This window comes from Cottoperca gobio, chromosome 3 (assembly GCF_900634415.1).
Source record: "Cottoperca gobio chromosome 3, fCotGob3.1, whole genome shotgun sequence".
Taxonomy (NCBI): Eukaryota; Metazoa; Chordata; class Actinopteri; order Perciformes; family Bovichtidae; genus Cottoperca; species Cottoperca gobio.
This window is the reverse complement of record NC_041357.1, coordinates 11,099,325-11,117,764: the sequence shown is the minus strand read 5'-3', so window position 1 is coordinate 11,117,764 and position 18,440 is coordinate 11,099,325. Positions and strand designations below refer to the sequence as shown.

Below are 18,440 nucleotides of genomic sequence, written 5' to 3'. Positions count from 1 at the left end.
TCAAGGTTCAATTTTAGGTCCAGTTGATTTAGGACCCAAGGGGCCACATGTCTTGGGAACATACATTCTTGGATTAAGCTTATCCTATTTGGGATCTTTGGTCCGTTCCATATGTACTATAGTGTGTTACAGTCTCTTGGGAAAAGATTTTAGCCACATGATCCAAAATGAGCCTTTAAGAGGACAATTACAAAGTATATATGTATGAATATTACTTGGTGGCACCTTCATCTGACAGTCAGCAACAACAAAAAATAATTGTTTAGCCAGCATTATTTTTTCCTGCAAAAAAGAGGGCAGCCCAAGAAGCTGTAAAGACAACATTGACATTTTAGCATTATGTAACTTTGATAGTGTTAGTGAACAGTTGCTTATTTACACATCAAGCAGAAACTGAGCAAAATTATCATTGATTTGAAGTGTTTCAGGCCACCTGGACAATGTGAGCCGAACATTCAGTGTGATTTTATGTTTGGGCTGGTCTCAACCAACACCAGAGGAAAGTATCTGCCTCTTTAGCTGCTTAATGCTCCAGCTTTTTTGTTGAACACAGCGGCCTATTGCAGTGAGTGAACCAAAACAGTAAAGTTGCAGACAGTAAAATATAACCATAACAATGAGCTAAAAGACAATAACTTCACTTTGTGTGAAGGAGCACGAGAGCTGAGGGGAACTGCAGAGACAACATTACACACAGTCACTCAAAATATTGATTAGAGTATCATTAATAAAGTATTTTATTCCCACATCAGAACGACACCCAAGTACTGAGTTGGTTGAAGCTTATTTGCTGTCAGTCTGCCTGTACACGTATGTTTCTGTATGCTTTGGTGCTTTAATAGCACATACAGCACTTCACTTTTTCAAAGAACCTACTAACTAATAAACAAACACATCAGGTAGTAAATAAAAATTGAAACTATAAAAGCAAGAAACACTATTTATGCTTGTTTAAATCTAGACACGTAAGATAAAGTGTCACAGTAAGACGTGATGACAAGTTAAAAATAAGTTTTGAAGTCAACACATTAACAAACTGAGGCTGCTTAACTCCCGGCGTAGTCTACTTCTGTCATCTAGCCGTACAGCAATCACTGTAAATCATAATGAGTGAAGATGATGAACAATAATGATTTCAGCGTAGCTTCAGATGTTACTGAGTCGATGCAACAAAATGGTAAATGGGCTCATTTTAAAAATCCTATCAAGTGTGCCAGATGTCGCCTGTAGAAACAGTCGCGGTCTGTAACGCTCCAAATTAGGTCTGTCACACATCTGTTTTAAAAAGTGACATACCTTGTTGAATGTTTTTAGAAAGTATAACATGTCCAACATCTTACAATTTAAGGTTCAGAGTTCATTCTTACCACAACAAGGTCCATTTACTAGCTGTTCTGGGACTACCATGTCACATGATCTTCATCAGCAGACGGAGGTCTCCAGTTGTCATGGAATTGTAGATGTTCACATAAAAAAAAGAAATCTGAGCACTTTAGATTTTGAGACGTCCATACTTAAGACAAAAAAGCAAATTCTGCTGACAAAACTACTTAACGAACCTTGTGAGATGCTCTCATCATACAGTTGAATATAATGACTATATATAGTATACTGTGTAATATGATAACTCTGAAAGACACTGGTGTATATTTTCTGCATCCTCACGATTAAACATTTTGAAGTATCGTGAGTGACACGCTGTTTCAAACTTGTGCTAAATGTCTTTCTTCAGTTCAGTAAATGAAAGAAATCTTCAGTAAACCAGTTCCCACTTGCAAAGGGCAGATTAAACATGATGCTATCATGGTCAGTGGGTGGGAGCAGGCAGCCTTTCATTTTTAAACACAAACCCTTCACTGCAATTGTTTTCAACTTGATTCAATTTGTCCATTCAGCAGTGGAAAGGCCAAACTGCAGCTGTTTTCAATTTTAGAAAAGAAGGGCATAACCTTTTAAAATATTTTTCTATTACCTTTCCTTTGCATTCTGCAAAAACCATTGAAAGATTTTTCTAAATTATGAATATTAAACTCCATCAGGTGACAGCTTGTTGGCCTTCACGTACAGACCTCTGAATTCCCCCGGCCGTTCTGACAGGCAAAATAATCTGGTGGTTTTATTAATGCTTGGCCTCCGGATAAACAATTCAGTTAGTTCACATCGAAGCATAACAGTTCTCGCTCCCAGTAATACCTGCAGGTCCTTCTTTTCTTTTCTTTTTTAGATATATATTGTATATTTCAATTACATTAGTAATTACGTGGTGCCCATAGTATATCAGTAACCTCCAGTTTCAAAAGGAAGTCCGTTCAAGTACACCAACTGGATTTTATTTTTGGAATGTCTCATAGGAGATATGACGGTGTATCTTAAAACAAATCTTATAAAAACCTCATATGACTTTTTCAGTGAATTGAGTGGATTAAAGTGTGATCCTTGGTGCCAGCATGAGAGTGTTGTGGCTCTTGTCTTTGGCAGCTGAGTGTTCGTGAACTCAGGAATGCTGTAAAAGAAAGATCTCCTCACACTCTCATTGATAGCAAACACAAAAGGACACACAGAATATAGTCTTTATGAACAAAGACTTACCGTTTGAAAGCCTGAGAATATTTCAAGGTTTCCTCTTAACATTGACAACAAGTGGGAGTTGTGGGTGGAAAACATTGAGACTGTAATTACCTTTAAAAATGACCAAAGCGTGTGACTTCACCTGATTGTTGTTTTCCAACGCCTACCAAAAGTCAATGTTGGTTTCTTTTATAGAGCAATTTAACACCCTGATTTAGATTCACTTTCTATTGCTCATACTGGCAACGAAGAGATCCCTTCTTTGTCACGTCCGATGAATTCCTGCAGCAAAGACTCAAATATAGACAATCGGGCAGACAGGAACACTTCAGGGATTTATTGATTTAATCGAAGGTACTTAAGCTTATAGGCAGTTGCGGGTACATGTGCAGGTGCAGGTGCAGGTGCAGGTGCAGGTGTATGTGCAGATGCAGGTGCAGGTGCAGGTGCAGGTGCAGGCGCAGGTGCAGGTGCATGTGCATGTGCAGGTGCAGGTGCAGGTGTATGTGCAGATGCAGATGCAGGTGCAGGTGCATGTGCATGTGCATGTGCATGTGCAGGTGCAGGTGCAGGTGCAGGTGCAGGTGCAGGTGTATGTGCAGATGCAGGTGCAGGTGCAGGTGCATGTGCATGTGCATGTGCAGGTGCAGGTGCAGGTGCAGGTGCAGGTGTATGTGCAGATGCAGGTGCAGGTGCAGGTGCATGTGCATGTGCATGTGCATGTGCAGGTGCAGGTGCAGGTGCAGGTGCAGGTGCAGGTGCAGGTGCAGGTGCAGGTACAGGTTCAAATGGCTGGAAAGCAAGGCAGGAAGCAACATTGAACAACTGGCAAAGAGCAGGTAGAGATAGGCTCATCGGGAATGAGGAGGTGGAAGAGAGTCAGGTCTGAGGGGACAATGGTGGATGGATGGAGAATGGCAAGTCTGAAGAGTTCTTTCAGTATGAGATGCATGGGCCTGGAGGAAGTGAGAAGTGGCTGGAGACAGGGCTCGCGGGGCAAAATGACTAAGTAAAATATAAACAACTGAGACAGACGCTGTGACACATCCAATGTAAGTCAAGGGGGACAAGATCCACAGTCCTCATTCAGTGCACAAATATATTCTAAACTTTAGCTGAAGGTATTGTGAGGCTTCAACAGTCTCAGTTTTCATTTTTTTTTATCAAAGTCCCTCCACTGCAGCTCAATACAGAAACATCATCCAGGATAAGGCTGGTTATCGTTTATAAAATTACGATACTAGTACCAATACCAGTACCCTGAAAGTGATACAGATACCACGAGAGAACTTCATTTGATACCATGTTTTGCTGCTGCAGTAGTGGGCTAATCACACTTAGAATTAAATCAAAAGGTTTTAATGCAGGAATCATTTGACTGAAGTTTCAATACTACTTGGTACTGGGTTATTGCAGTCGATACCTTCGATACCCAGCACTACCAGGAACATTAAGAGGGAATTTTGAACCAAAAGGGCTGTAACCTTTGAAGATACCCACATGATCTGTATGGAAATGTCAACCGATCCTTTGAGTTACTTTTAAACCATGACCTTGAGCTTTCTCTAACTCTAACCAACTAGTTTTCTGAACTGAGGCAAACCTAATTATTATAAAACAGCCATTAGGGATATTATTTATTATTTATTATTATTTATTTATCATTATTACAGCTAGTGTTACAAAATAATATAAGCCCAATTGAACTGTCAGCCGAGCCACCTACACAGAGCAGATCATCTTATTATCAGTGAGGAGGATAGAGAGAGGGAGGTGCAGGAGGTCCAGGCAAAGAGTGGATGATGAGAATCCCGCCTCACATATGACCAAGACACTGCTGAATCAGCACAGAGCACCAAGACCACCCCAGTGGGACTCTCGTCTTAAATCCTTTTGCTGGAACTGGTTTAGCAGGTTCAGGTTTACTGATCTGCTTTTTTCATGGTTTTATGAGGGTCTCCAGTGGACATCAAACAATAAAAAATAGGAATTTATTTATTTTCAGGTGCAGCTCTGCGCTCCAGGTTGCAGTTTGACGGCAGTTTCATAAATTACATTTTATCTGAACACAATTTTGGCTGACTGCAGGACTGTACATATTGATCCAGCACAGAATTATTTCCCCTTGTGGTAAGGAAAACATATCCTTTTTCTTCCCCGATGTCTTGGGCAGCAGTGAAAAGTAGATTGTGTTCTGTTACCCTGGCTCTGACTCAGCTACTTGATGTAAGGAGATTTTTTTTAAATAGCACAATCGGGAAGGCATGTCTGCAGCGGTGTAGTTATGACAGCACCTTTTTCCTTTACTACAGTATGTCATTCGGTCTCAAATCAAACACACAGTTTGGCACACATATCTTTCAAATGTCTTCAGAGGTGAAGGAGCCATGCCACTCACTTCTACCCTAATGTCACCACTTAGCTGTTCTTAGAAAGCATTCTTTGCTTTGAGGATTCATCCCTTTCTCATTACTTGCGCACATCCCTGACCCAGAAGGGCATAGCTCTTTTTCCTATATTAATTATAATTATCTTTCTTTTCTTTCTACTGTTTGGGCTCAGGGACATTTTTCCAGAGTTTGAAAAGAGATTTTGAAATGCACTCTAGGTGCTGACAAAAAACGAGGGAAGCAGTGAGGGGTTTTGTCATGTTTCCTTCAAAATGCATTCAAGCAATTCCAGACATGAACGATTCAGCCTATTCTCATTTCTAAATTATACCTATGGTGTATGTGCTGCTCACATATTCACATTACTCCTGTGTGTACAGCTGAGGGGAGACAAGGAAAGTGGAAAATTGCTTGAATTTTGGAAAGTTTCCCCAAAGAATAGTAGGTCAGAGGAGGAGAAGTGAGATAAGGATGTTGCCACAGGGGATATTTTAGCCAAAGAACATTTTCTATCGCAGTTACAGGAGGAGAAGCTGTAAATTGTACACCATCCTCTTGTACACGTCTATGGACATCTTAATGGTTAGTTTACGTATGCGTGCTAATGTTTGCTCATTCTGTTTGTGTGTGTGTCTTCACAGCCGTGCTACGAGCGTGTAAAGGACTGGCTTAATGAGAACCTGGTGGCACTTTGGATCTTCGCTCTATGCACAGCGCTTACTCAGGTAATTACAGCTTTTAAGTTGTGTGACTTCTTTTTTTCAGCAGTCATTAACTGCGTGCTTTGATATCTGCAGTCTCAGGTGGAGGCTCTTACTTTGTGATAACTAAACCTAGCACTTCCCGTGTGCTTAGCATTAAGAGCTGAACAGAGGATTTCTCTGGACAGCAGGAGCCCGTCTAAGCCTCTTGTGTTATCGCTTTAGACCACATAGGAGGGTTGGACTCTCCGTAAAAAAATATATCGTTTTCTCCTTTTCATTCAAGTGGTACGTGATGCGCTTACACAAACCGATAGGAGAAATACTCTGTTTTTGAAAACATCAATCACATGAGGATCCTGTGATGCTGCAGGCTCATTTTTAGACAGCGGTTAGATTCTCAGCGCCCTTTTTGAAAATCTGTGCCGCAATATGAGAAGCAAAAAGAAGATGTAATCAGTACCACTTATCTCAAATATCTGTGATGTTTGCAAGCTGACTCCCAGCATTATACAATACAAATAATTATACAATTAAGTTTCATGTTCAGGCAAGGAAGACAAGTTAAAGCTTGTTTATGTAACTTATGTAAAAAGAAATTTTTAGCTGCTGCAGCTTTACCTGGTCTGGTCTGGACCGGTAGCTTATGATGGCTGATGTTAGCAAACTTTAGATAAACTGATACATAACAGACATCACTGAGAAAGCTCATTGACTCACTTCTCTACTGGTGTTATCATCGAGCCAACAGGCTCAAGCTCATATACATACATGTATAGTTAGGTACAGAATAGGGTCTAATGACTAAAGTTACGGTTAATCTTTATGCTTATGTGTATTTAGTGTTTTGTGTATAGGCTATTTAAATTTAAATGTTTTACTTATTACTTAGTAGAAAGTTAGTTAGTCTATTTTAAAGTATAAATGCCCACTGATCACCAAAGCAAACTGTAAAATGGGCCGACTGATGTCCTGGCTGGATGTCAAAAAGCACCTTAAATAACAACATTGAAAATAAATGACTCCAACTTTAAAATAAAAAAATACATGATCTGTCATTTAGATAAATACTCAGTCAAAATAAGAATTGACCACAACAGATGTGGATGCTTTTCTTTTTATTATCCAAGAAATAGATGTAATGAGATTTTGATATGAGATCAGACGGAAGAGTTTGTTTTACTGACTTTCCACATCTGAACCCATTAATGGCTGATTGGTTTCTTGTGTTTGTGCAGATCCTGGGCCTGGTCTTCTCCATGACGATGTTCTGCCAGGCAGTGAAAGTAGAGACCTTCTACGCCTAGCGAACAACCCATCTCTCCGCCCTTCAGCACACTTGGATTGTTTCTCATCAGAGAGGGACAAATATAGATCCACCCTCCTCCTCCTCCTCCTCCTCCTCCCCCTCCCCCAAACAGACTCTTCTTTCCTTGTCCTCTCTGTGACATTCCCTCTCGAGTGTCACCAGTTCACAGTTTTTCTGCTAATTATCAACACGCACAGTGTCAGTGTATTACCTGAGTTGGTTTCTATGGTTTGCTCTGTGTCAAAAAGCTAATTTCTGTGATACATTTTATGAAGCAGTATTATGAACATGTATAAAAAAGTGTAACTCCCCTTTTTTAATATGTGTTTTGTTCTAAATTATTTTATGGTTTGTATGTGTTTTCAAAATGAGAGCTACAGTTGGGGACTGTGTTAAGTGCTGCAAGTGCATGTCTCCTGCGATGGTGTGTATTAAATGTTTTGGCTCGACTAAACAGCATGTGTCATCTTGTCATTCCTCAACAGGAACCGCTGAAGGGTTTTGTGTGTAATCCTGCTGTACTTATGCCCTAAAAACCCTTGATGACAAACAGCAGGAACAGAGGAAATTCTCCAGGAAGCGGCATGAAAATAAATATATATAATATCTTGCCTCTGCTGAGACATGCTGGAGTCATTAAAATATCTCGTAGCACCTAACTAATCAGGCATTAATTTGATATATCTAATCAAAGGAATCGCTTTACGACTTCATGAACTATGGAACATGTGGCTTTTTTACTGGGTGAATTTTTACAACTACAATGAAAAATATTCTGTCAGAGGAATTTAAAATGAACAAGTAACAGGATCCTCCAGACTGGCCTGGGGCGAGTTCCCTCCCAGCACCAATCAGAGCTCCAATGACAAAGATTCATCTGCAGTCTGTGAACCACCCTCTGGCACTTTTGTGACTTTCTAAATTCCTTTTTTTTTCTCCTTCTTACCTTGGGCTTCAAGTATAATCCATCCTATAAGTACACCAGAGACATACTTTGATTTAATAGCTCAATAGGGAAAAAATGCCTTAAGAGGTGTCTTTAGCTGTAGTTTGAGGTCCAAGCACTCCAGCTGCTGGAGCTCTTTTAGCATTTGTTAGGATTTTCTCTCCCTTTACTTCTTTTTTTTTCTGCCTTTCAAACAATATGAACCTGAGAGACCAAATCAAATATGTGGAAATATTTCAAATCGCCTCCTCTAGTCAGCAAAATGAATTACAAAGGTCAGCCAGTAGGTGGAGCGAGGACAGGATTTCTTTTGTTTGTCGTAAAAGAACGTGGGTCATGGAAAATGAAAACAGTTTTCCGTAATAGTTTCCTCACGTGTACTGTGTTAAACATACTGTGCCTTGTGGTGAAAAGTGAAGAGTGTTGTTCCAAAAGAGACACCGTGGAATGGCTCAGAAACGCAATAAGCGCAAACCCAAAAGCACAACACAGTATTTGGTCAAAACAGGCAAACATAACCAGTAGAATTGGAGGCAGGCGAAAAATCATCAATCCATATCATGATTGGGTCGAGCAGGCCGCAACAAACGCTGTACCACTAGAGTGGATGTAACCTAGACAATCAGGCAGGGAATGAGTGGAGATGTGCTGGTATAAATATTGATAGACTGATTAGGGGAATTGGAAGCAGGTGAGTAAGTGAAAGGTCAAGTGATAGAAACCGCGGGGGAAAGGGGATTACTGTAGGGCAGGAGGGAGTGGCTGGATCTGAAATGACGAGGAGCGTTAGTATATCGGAGAGAAAACAGAGCAAGCAACAGTTGTGTTAAGAATGAGAGTCTATGATGAGTAACTCTTGGCTACAAACTGAACTGAATATTGAATCATCAGTGTTAATGACAGAATCAGAAGCTTTTAGAAGTGGAAACTGAAAGCATCATTGTCGTATAACTTTACGGAAAGACAGCGAAAGCCAGAAAGCCGGTAAATACAAATCTCCTTAATCCATATTTAGCTTGAGTTGTACATAAAGGGCAAAGGTCACTCCTGGCTACCTGGACAGGAATGACTTTTGACTGGCTCTTGGCGACAGCATCCATCAAAAACTCCCCACGCTGACGTCCATTGCAGCAGAATGATGCCGTTCTGTTTGCATCGGAACACAATTTGAGCAAATGTACCACCAGTCAGTGTTTACTCTCGGCAGCTCAGCTTCCTGATGGTCCGGTAAATGTGTGTCTGTCCGTATACTCTGTTTTGAATAAATACAGCTGAATATCCGAGTCACGGTATAATGTATCCTCGTCAAAATGCTCTGCACTCATATTTCGGGATGCCATTTTTTGTTGTGGGAAACATAACTAGTTTGGAATATAATCAAAGAGAACAAGGAAGTTTGTTTATTTATTTTTTATTTCATTTACACAATAGAAATTACAACCAAAGGAATTTTTAATATATTTTTGAACGCCATGTAGAGCACACCCCCTGTTTTCCAGAGACATAAACTGAAGTAGTTTGTACTTCTTCCTTACAACCAACTACGTTGCTATCACGCCAAGTGACGCCACTGGATGCAGGAAGAACAACAGATTTAGTTCCAGGAGAACTCAGCTTTCTCCGTCACTGCAGCTCAAACTAAGGAATGTATTGCTTCCACCCATTACATTTACCATCAACACTGATTGGACATACATATAAAAAGTTGTACATTTCTCTTTTAAGGATTCTGGAAATATCTTCAGAACAGGGGTAAGTGTTGTTAAACAGCCTTCTGGGTCTATCAAAGATCACCAAGTATGTATGGTATCTTTTGAAAAATGAGACTTAAATGTTATGGTATCACATGAGAGGCACACACTGGGACTACTTTGCAAACAGTGCTTGCTTTTTTAGTCGTCTGAACGTAAGGGTTTGAACCGGCAACAGACTAGTGACCACAGATCTAATCCCAGCATGCATTGGGTAGGTAACATGGTATGTCTATCACATGGCATATGACATACAGACAGACACTCACATTCACATGTTTTATGTATCCAGTATATTCCTGTTAAACTGAATCATTCTCCACCAGAATTTAGCCGCAGCATGTTGCAACAACTGCAGCAATGATGTTAAACTCCAAGACACCAGTGACACCATGATGTAAACACCTTACACTTAGTACAAAATGTAATACCTACTAGTATATGATGGGGCTCCAAGTTATGACAGATGACGGTTGGTTTTATTCTATAATGTGAGGATAAATGTGTCATATCTAAGGTAAAACAGTAATATCCACAAGTTTATATTGTATATGCCCACATCCCCTAAATCCCCTATGATGAGATGTACTTTCAAAATGTCAAGATAGACGTAGACTATTTTCTATTTTCAGACCACCAGCTTTTCACATGTTGACTTTAGGTGTTAGGTCATGGATTTTAACACCTTTGCTTTCATGCAGCTCTTCAGCGTTCTTATTAAGAAATAAGTCAAGTTTATGTGTACAGCCCTTGAATGCAGTTAGAGTCTCAAAAGGCTTCACTGTGCCGGCATTATGAGACAATAAAATAAAACGATAAAATGAAAATGACAATTCACAATCTCCGGCCTTAAGTGACAGCAAGGAAAGACTCTCATTAAAATCTCATTACACAAAATGGACCCACGGTTAGGTTTTCCAGTCAACTAAAGCAACAAAAACAAAAGTGAACAAGCTTTTCACAGTACAGTAGCACACACTGTATGTACATGTGACGGCATCTAATGGTTTAGAAACTGTGATTCTAGTACAGCAGCTATGATATAGGAAACAAGCTATTTTGAAGGTGTAAATGAGCCTTGAATACCGCTGTTTGTTGTGAGCTTTAAAACATGTTGGACATGTTTTACAGACGACATGATGACGTTGAAAAGTGAGGGTACACGTTTGCCTAGATTAAGGCTTTAAGACAATAAATCTTTGAAAATGAAAAGGGGGAGTTAGAGTCATGTATGGATTACTGAATAGATTGTTTTTTTGTCACTTTTCAGCTGATACCCAGGGTCACAGGAGTTAGGGGGCCTGTTGGTGTCACCTGCAAGGCGACTCAAAATGTGACACAAAATCACCACAAAATCTCCACAGAGTGACACTACAAGTACAGCTTTCAGTCTAGATGTCTTGCTCTTAAACAGTTCTGACGGGGGGCCTTCATGTCTGCTCCCAGGGGCCCATTATCTCAACCACGGTCAGAGTAAAACGCCCTGGGTAGAAGAAAATGTTATATATCAAAAGTGACAACTATTAACCTGCAATCATCTTATCAACATGAAAAAGGCTGCAACAACCTCTCACAAGTGTGTGTGCCAATTCAAACACAAGCATAAAGTGCCTTGTTGACTCCATCAGTCTCGAAATGTGGTTGCTTTACACCTCAGCCAGACAACTCTCCAGACCCCGGCATCCCCCCGTCCCTCTTTTGCCTCTTTTATCCGCCTCACCTCTTCAGCACATCTCGGTTTTCTTTCCCCCCATCTAATGCATTATTCATTCTCATGTTCACTGGCTTTCTCCCGCCTTGTGCTTGATCAATAAAACATACCTATGTGTTTGCTCCCTCACCTCCCCATCCTCTTGTCTTGTTCGTGAAGCCAAACAGCGAGCCCATGCTGAGCTGATAAAACAGCACGGATAGATGGCCTTTTCAAACTGGGAGAAAATGACTACATTTCAGGCCATCTCTCGTCTACGTGAGTTGTGTCTAGAATCTTAGAGTTTTCCCCCCAAAAGCAATAATTACCAGAAAGGCCAAGGTGCTTTTTTCTTTTTCTTTTTTTGTGTGTCTTACTTCAAAAAGAAAGCACAAACCAGAATATTTTATCACCACAGAATCAATTTAAGGTTACCAGGCTGGGTCAGTGCCCTGCAGGTGAACCCACAAAGCCTACGCCCAGATGTTTTACAAACCTCAAATGGATTTTATTGTATTCAAACAGATTCAGATCCACATATTCTGTACCACTTAGAGTCTAGTGCACGTGGATTACACTCCACTCGAGTGTCTGAATTTTTATATGTATCGTTGGAGAAGAAAGGGTCATCAATCACTGATTGTGCCTCTTATGTTTGAACTTTACAGTGGCTTAAGACTGATGAAAACGCTTGAAAATAACACAGTGATAGTTGCCACTTGTCACCAGGAAGGCTGGCATGTAAAATTCTTCAGACTTCAGAAAAAAAAAAAAAAGCTCAATACTCAGCTAACTTGATCTGATCAGGGCCTTCTATACAATACCAAATGATTTGGTCACCCAAACACCACACCTGTGTGTGAATGTTGAACATGGGTTGCTATAACCGCCTCCACTCTTAGAAAAGCTTTCCACAAGATTTTGTCAGAAGGGATTTGCTTGGTCTGGCTTAATAATAGCCCGCTGGCACACAGTCAAAGTTCCAGTTCATTCACAAGAAGGGAAGGTAATAGTAAAATAATCATCATGTAATGTCATCATTATCTACTACATAGTTATTCAATTCGGAGATATTCAGGAACTACTTGTTAACGATTCAGCAGATCATTACTGATTTGTATTGTAAAGTGTTTTTATTTGAATGTGCTGCCCGACTTCAGCTCCCTTCAGCGGCAGTTGAGTTGTGGATTTCCTCTTCACTATAACAGCCCTCACAGCTTGGCAGACCCAGCAAATCTATCTGATTCATTGGAAAGATGGCGACTTGTGATCGTGTCACGCTTCGTTGAAAGTTATTGAGCCCTTCAGTACGACACGTTCTTCAGCAAATGTGTCAATGGACCTTTTTCAAAGCAGACATTTGGGCTTGTCACGGCAGAAAAAGCACAGGTGTAATTAATAACATCTAAAATGATTGCATTTATGTGAGATATAGGTCCAGGGTGCAGCTTTAGGCCTTTTTCACAGCAGACATGTTGACTTCTGATAGTAGGAAAAGCAGAAGTGTTACTAGTAACATCAACAATGTCTCTGTTCTATTCAAGTGCCCTAATAAACCTGCCAGAGTGACAGCCAGCCAGCATGCACAATACCATGAAAGTGAAGGTCTGCAAGATGGATTTTATGCATCTGTTAGAAATGGCAGTAGCTGAGGCAGCTGAAGCTACTAATTACAAGCAGTGTCTAAACGTGTATTGACCATATACACAAGAGATTAACAGATTTAGGCTGTAGGCTCCTAACTCCTAACTTTTGAGTTTTCAAAATGGTTTGGAAATCAGGGGCCTAAATATCTCTCTGATAATCAATTCAGTTCACAGATCTTCTTGGTGATTAACTGTTTGTCAACACAAGGTATTTGTTGTGTGCTTTCTTGGTTTGACTTTGAACTGACCGTGTAAAACAGAAAGGTCACACTTGGCCGCCTCTCTTGCAGATGGCCATCCATCAAACTCCGGCTGGGTTTGTTTAAATCTCCACAAATCAACTGACACAACACATTTCAGCACAATTTGTAAGCGGCAGAAAATAACTGGCTGAATAAAGTTTTAAAAAATTTTCAGAACGAGAAAGGTAGAGAACACAAATGACAAACTAATGAGCATCTTAATACTCTTCAATTGCTTTTCCACAATGTGGCGCTTTATGTGACCTTTGAGTTACAATCCAAAAGCATTCATTTTCTTTTGAAGTTAAAGTGTGACGTCAACATTGCTAATCGTGTCCTGACAGTCAGCTCAACAGGACATGACGACTTGAAGCTTCTCTTCATTGATTTTCTCATGATGTTATTTTTTGTGCCCGAAAACATTAAAATCTTTTGACTGAAATCAAAATGTTTTAGAAATGTTCTGTAATCTTTCTGCCTTCTTTAATGACACGTCTGTTTGTTATGTGTGTTTGGACTTTGCTGCATGAACACAGTGAATTTAAATATAATGGGGTAAGGAAATGCTGAAATGATCCCCTTTCAAAGGAAAGAGAAACTATCATTAGGCCTCCAAGTCAATTGGACATTGTTCCCGTTTGCTTCGATGGCTTACAGTAGTTTTCACTTTCTAAAACTGGTTAAATATTTCACACAACATATAACATCCATTTTTATCATCTAATTGCCTTTCTTGTTGAAACACCACAAAATAAATATTTATTCCAACCACCCAATGGCTTGCCAGACAAGAATGAATCTTGCAGAGGTTTGACATAAGAACAACAATCACAAATAAAACCTCTTGTTGTTGGTGGTTAAAACATTCTTTTTAACTGTAGCGCTGTTGTCACAGATCTTTTATGTACAGGATATACTTATCTAATGACAATATCACTAGTGTTGAATGACTTAAACTACCTCAAAACTGTCAAACTATCACTTCGGAGACAACAGCAGGATGTTGAATGACCTCCAGGTCCATGTCAGCGTGGAGTGCAACGTCAGGTCTGACAAAAGTCCTTCAGGTGAAGGCTTGTAGGCATATGACAGGCTCACATGCACAATTAATGACCAGATTTTAAATGTTTTATATATTCTTGCGCAGAAAGGGATCATGGCCTTTGATGCAACAAATAAATCAAATCTTCTGGTGCTGTGGCAAGGTTGACATCTGTGTTTTTTGCTGAAATATCTTGACCACAGATTTGTCATTTGTTACAGACAGAGCGGTGCGGGGATGACCTAATTTCCTAGCCAAACCCGAAGTTAGCGTCGCCATGGTTCCCTCAATAAAAAACAAAAAGATTTTTGGGTTGTTGCAGAAAATAAGCTCTGTGGCAAATAAACGTTTATGATACTTACACGTTTTGTTCAGCAAGATAATCTTACATTAGGCTACACCACGGTCACGTGACTTCACTTGACCACAATTAGGCTAAAGGTGGACCAGCGTTGGCTGTGATGATGTTTTTAACCACCTTTTTTAAGACACGTAAAAGCTTGAAAATTCACTAAGGGGTATTTACTGACTTATTTTATGAAGAGGAATATAGCTTGTGGTAACCACAGACCTTATTTCAGGCATCTAAACACAAACCCATTTACTTAAAGACGAGAGAACCGGAAGTGCAAATGTTAACTCATTTCTGGGTTTTATGACTCATTCCTGTAGCACTCATTTAATATCCCCCCTCGGATGAATTGTAATAACTTTGGTGGCTTTAAATTTCCATCTAATGTAGCACCTTTAAAATTTTCATCTGGCAATTTTCATTTAATGACATTTATATCAGCCTTAGCTCTACTCTGTGTTAAGTGCTAATTAGCATATCTAAGAAGCTAAATGTGTGGCAACTCCTGCTGTTATTATACTTCACTTCACAGTTTGGATTGCAGGATGGTTATCAGTGCCTTGTTGTAACAACTAGTGTTCCCAGCTTATAACATCTGGGCTCTGTTATTCTCTCTCTATCTCCCTGCAGGCACCCTCTGGTTGTGTGGCAGTTAGTTCCTCCTTGGTTTGTTTTCAGAATCAGAATCAGAAATCTTTTATTTGTCCCACGACGGGGATATTTACGTTCTTACAGCAAAGAGCAAGAGAGCATTTTAGAACATTCACACACTATTCTCCCCTTCCATGAACACTGATGCACACATCGTATGCTTTGCGATAGTTTGTTGTGCATACATTTCAGTTACTTTAGATTAATAAATTACTTTATTTAATGTTTGAAATGGTGGGTCTCCCAATGTGTCATTACCCCACTAAGAGCCAGGTTGTGACACATGCTAAACACATAAACTAACAAATGAATACATAAATCTGCATGTTAGCATTTAGCCTAAACACAGCCTCACAGAGCACGGACACTTGCAGTCTTGTTTCTATACATTTTTGTAGACACATTTGATTTTGGAGATAAGATTTGACCATAATTACAAACGTAACACAACAGACAGCTGGGCACTCTTTGCTCAGACAATAAGATGCTGAGACAGCTGCACTTGTATCTTCATGTTGTAATTAAACACCAGAAAATGTCTAGGTTCTCCCTCTGCAACATAATTATACATCTGGACAACCAGATTAGCATCTCAACATGGTTATCAGAGATAGGCTGTGTTATCAGACTCTTGCCTCCAGTGTGCAAAAATATTTTTTAGATTCACAGCCTAATGTAGGGCACCTCTATTTGAATATTTCATGCAGTATGCCCGAGCATCAAAACCAATCCCATTTTACGTCAAAGCTAACATGATTAGAGGCGCTACATTATTAACACAATTGGGTGGAAATGATTTCAGAGAGTGTGCATTAGTCATCTCCAGAACAGTTTCCCATCATATTTTATCTTTACAATGAAGTGTGATTTCATGGAATCTCTGGTCATTTCTGTGTCTAATAACAAAGATGATGGCCACTCTTTCTTATCACTAGTACATAGAGGAGCCCTCAGCTTCCTTTTTAGTTGGACCATCACCTTTCATCCATTTAAGTCAACCCTGAAATCTCCACATCACTGTCAGCGCTCACACGCATCTTATTCCTCCTGTGTTATTATGGACAATAGAGACAGTCTTTAAGAAAAGCAACACTGCAATCTTCTACTAATCCAATTTCACAATGGTTCTGCAGGGTGTTAAAGTCCAAATACATTACTGCGGATATTTTGTTCATCTGCTGAATGAGAAATAATCTTAATATTTCTCAAAATCTCAGGCAGAATGGGAATGATTGCATTTCATTAAAAACAAAAAACAGAGAGATTGTAGTTGTATCCTGGTAAGACTGGAAAAACACTGGGACTGGGGAAAAACAAAGATAAAAGAGCCCTGACCAGATTTACTCTGGCTGGATTATAGACTTCCAGAAGGGTACAGCAAGCGGGACAAGGCTCCCCCTCAGCTGCTGCAGGATGGGAATGGCAGTAACAAATTATGTGCCAGAAAGCGAGGGCCTCCTGCCAGTACCGAATGCATTAACCATGCTGTTTAGACTCCATAAAATAGTCCGCTTCTGTCCTCGGGGAAAATACGCAGTTCATCCGGGGACAATGTGGAGTTTCACTCGCTTGAATCAGAGACAAAGATCTCAGGTTTACTTTGGGGAGACGAGTGAATCCAATAAAACACTCAAACACACTTTCAGTAAGTGCTCCACCTCCGGGTGGGGAATCAGGTGCAACTGGTGGAAACACAGGATGTTTTCATATAAAATGTATATGGACTTGGTAATGCATTAGCTCCTAACCTGGGTGATGGGACCTCCCAGGTGGTCTCAAGATAAAGTTGAGGGGTCTGGAGATTAATAACAAGTCAAGATATAAGAAAATAAAACTGATATTTGTTCAGACTTAAAAAAATAAAAATAAACATTTTAAGAAGCATTACACTGATTTTACAAATCAAGATCAGTTTTATCATCGTGGTTAGTTTCACTGTACAGTTGTATACCGTCTTCTGTGGTCCTTTGGGAAGCTTTCATAAGTGTGAGAAACACACATGCTTGTTGAACTGGTTGCAGGTCATAGACGTGAGAGTGGATCGTACGTAGAAACTGATTCTCTTTAGAGGGTCACAAGCCAAAACATTGTGAAACCACGAGCATTTTAAAGCAGAAGTCTCATGATATTCTTTGTTTTTCTAATTGTCAACAAATTCCACAAAACACCAACAATAATTTGATCTATTATTGTATCTAAAGCCTTATAGACCTTATCCGTCTGTGCCATAGGAACTCCATTGTTGTCATTAATCTAAAAAAAAGATCACCACACTGTTGTACTGGTTGCATGTTCGTTCATTACCATGAACTGAACATCAGTAACGTTTGCTAAAAACTACAGTTCAAAGAAAGGAAACTAAATCTAAGAGTATATGGTTTTGTATGCTGTGTGGATTGTAAAGCATTTTAAGGCAAATTTGTGATTTTGGACTTTAAACTATAAAATTGATTTTATATGTGACCCATTTTTATTGGTTTACATCTTCAGTAAAAACAAATGTATTTGGGGCTGAGTGCCACGGACAAGGTGGGAAAGTCAGAAGGTATTGTGAGACTAACGAACACTTAATTCATTCAATTAACTGAATTAAAGGACAAGGCCGGCGATATAATTCTATATGATGTCAAGCTTGTGTGTTCATTGACCTGGAAAAACTTCAGTAATATTCAAAACTTAAATCACCCGTTTTGAATGTAATCAGGCTGTGAAATGGCCGTTATCAGTTGTTTTCACTGCCACTCTCATGCTTCAGAAGAGGCACACTGCACCCACCAGTAGGTAAGACGGTGTCCAACGTTATGAAAGGCTCGCAGTTACATTAAGTTTCACTGTCAGTTACATTAGGTTTAGGAATGTAGGAAAACCATGTTTTGCTTTTATATAAGTAATGTAATGTTGCATTAATTACGTACGTGACGTCACTTTGCTATTGATGCTACATCAGTTCAAAGAATTATGTTGACTTTTTGTTGCACACGAGACACAAACTCCGGGTTAAAGCCCTGTGTTTGTTTGACCCAACCCCCCTCGGCAGACCTTCTCGGTCTATATACTTTAAATAAATAAAAAGAATTTAGGAAATCTGAATCTTAATGTTTGTTTAAGACAATGAAGCCTGGAGTCAACCACTTGTGTTAATATCACTTTTC

At 39.7% G+C, this 18,440-nt stretch overlaps 1 protein-coding gene across 2 annotated transcripts in view; it reads left to right on the top strand.

Moving 5' to 3' along the window:
* Positions 1-7,424, top strand: part of tspan4a (tetraspanin 4a) — a 115,926-nt gene extending 108,502 nt beyond the window's left edge. For both annotated transcript variants that reach the window (XM_029428712.1, XM_029428711.1), the window contains 2 exons: positions 5,600-5,683; positions 6,898-7,424. In XM_029428712.1, the coding sequence (XP_029284572.1) occupies positions 5,600-5,683; positions 6,898-6,966 (153 nt within the window). In that variant the 3' untranslated portion in view covers positions 6,967-7,424. The remainder of the gene's footprint in view (positions 1-5,599; positions 5,684-6,897) is intronic.
* The last annotated feature ends 11,016 nt before the right edge of the window (positions 7,425-18,440 follow it).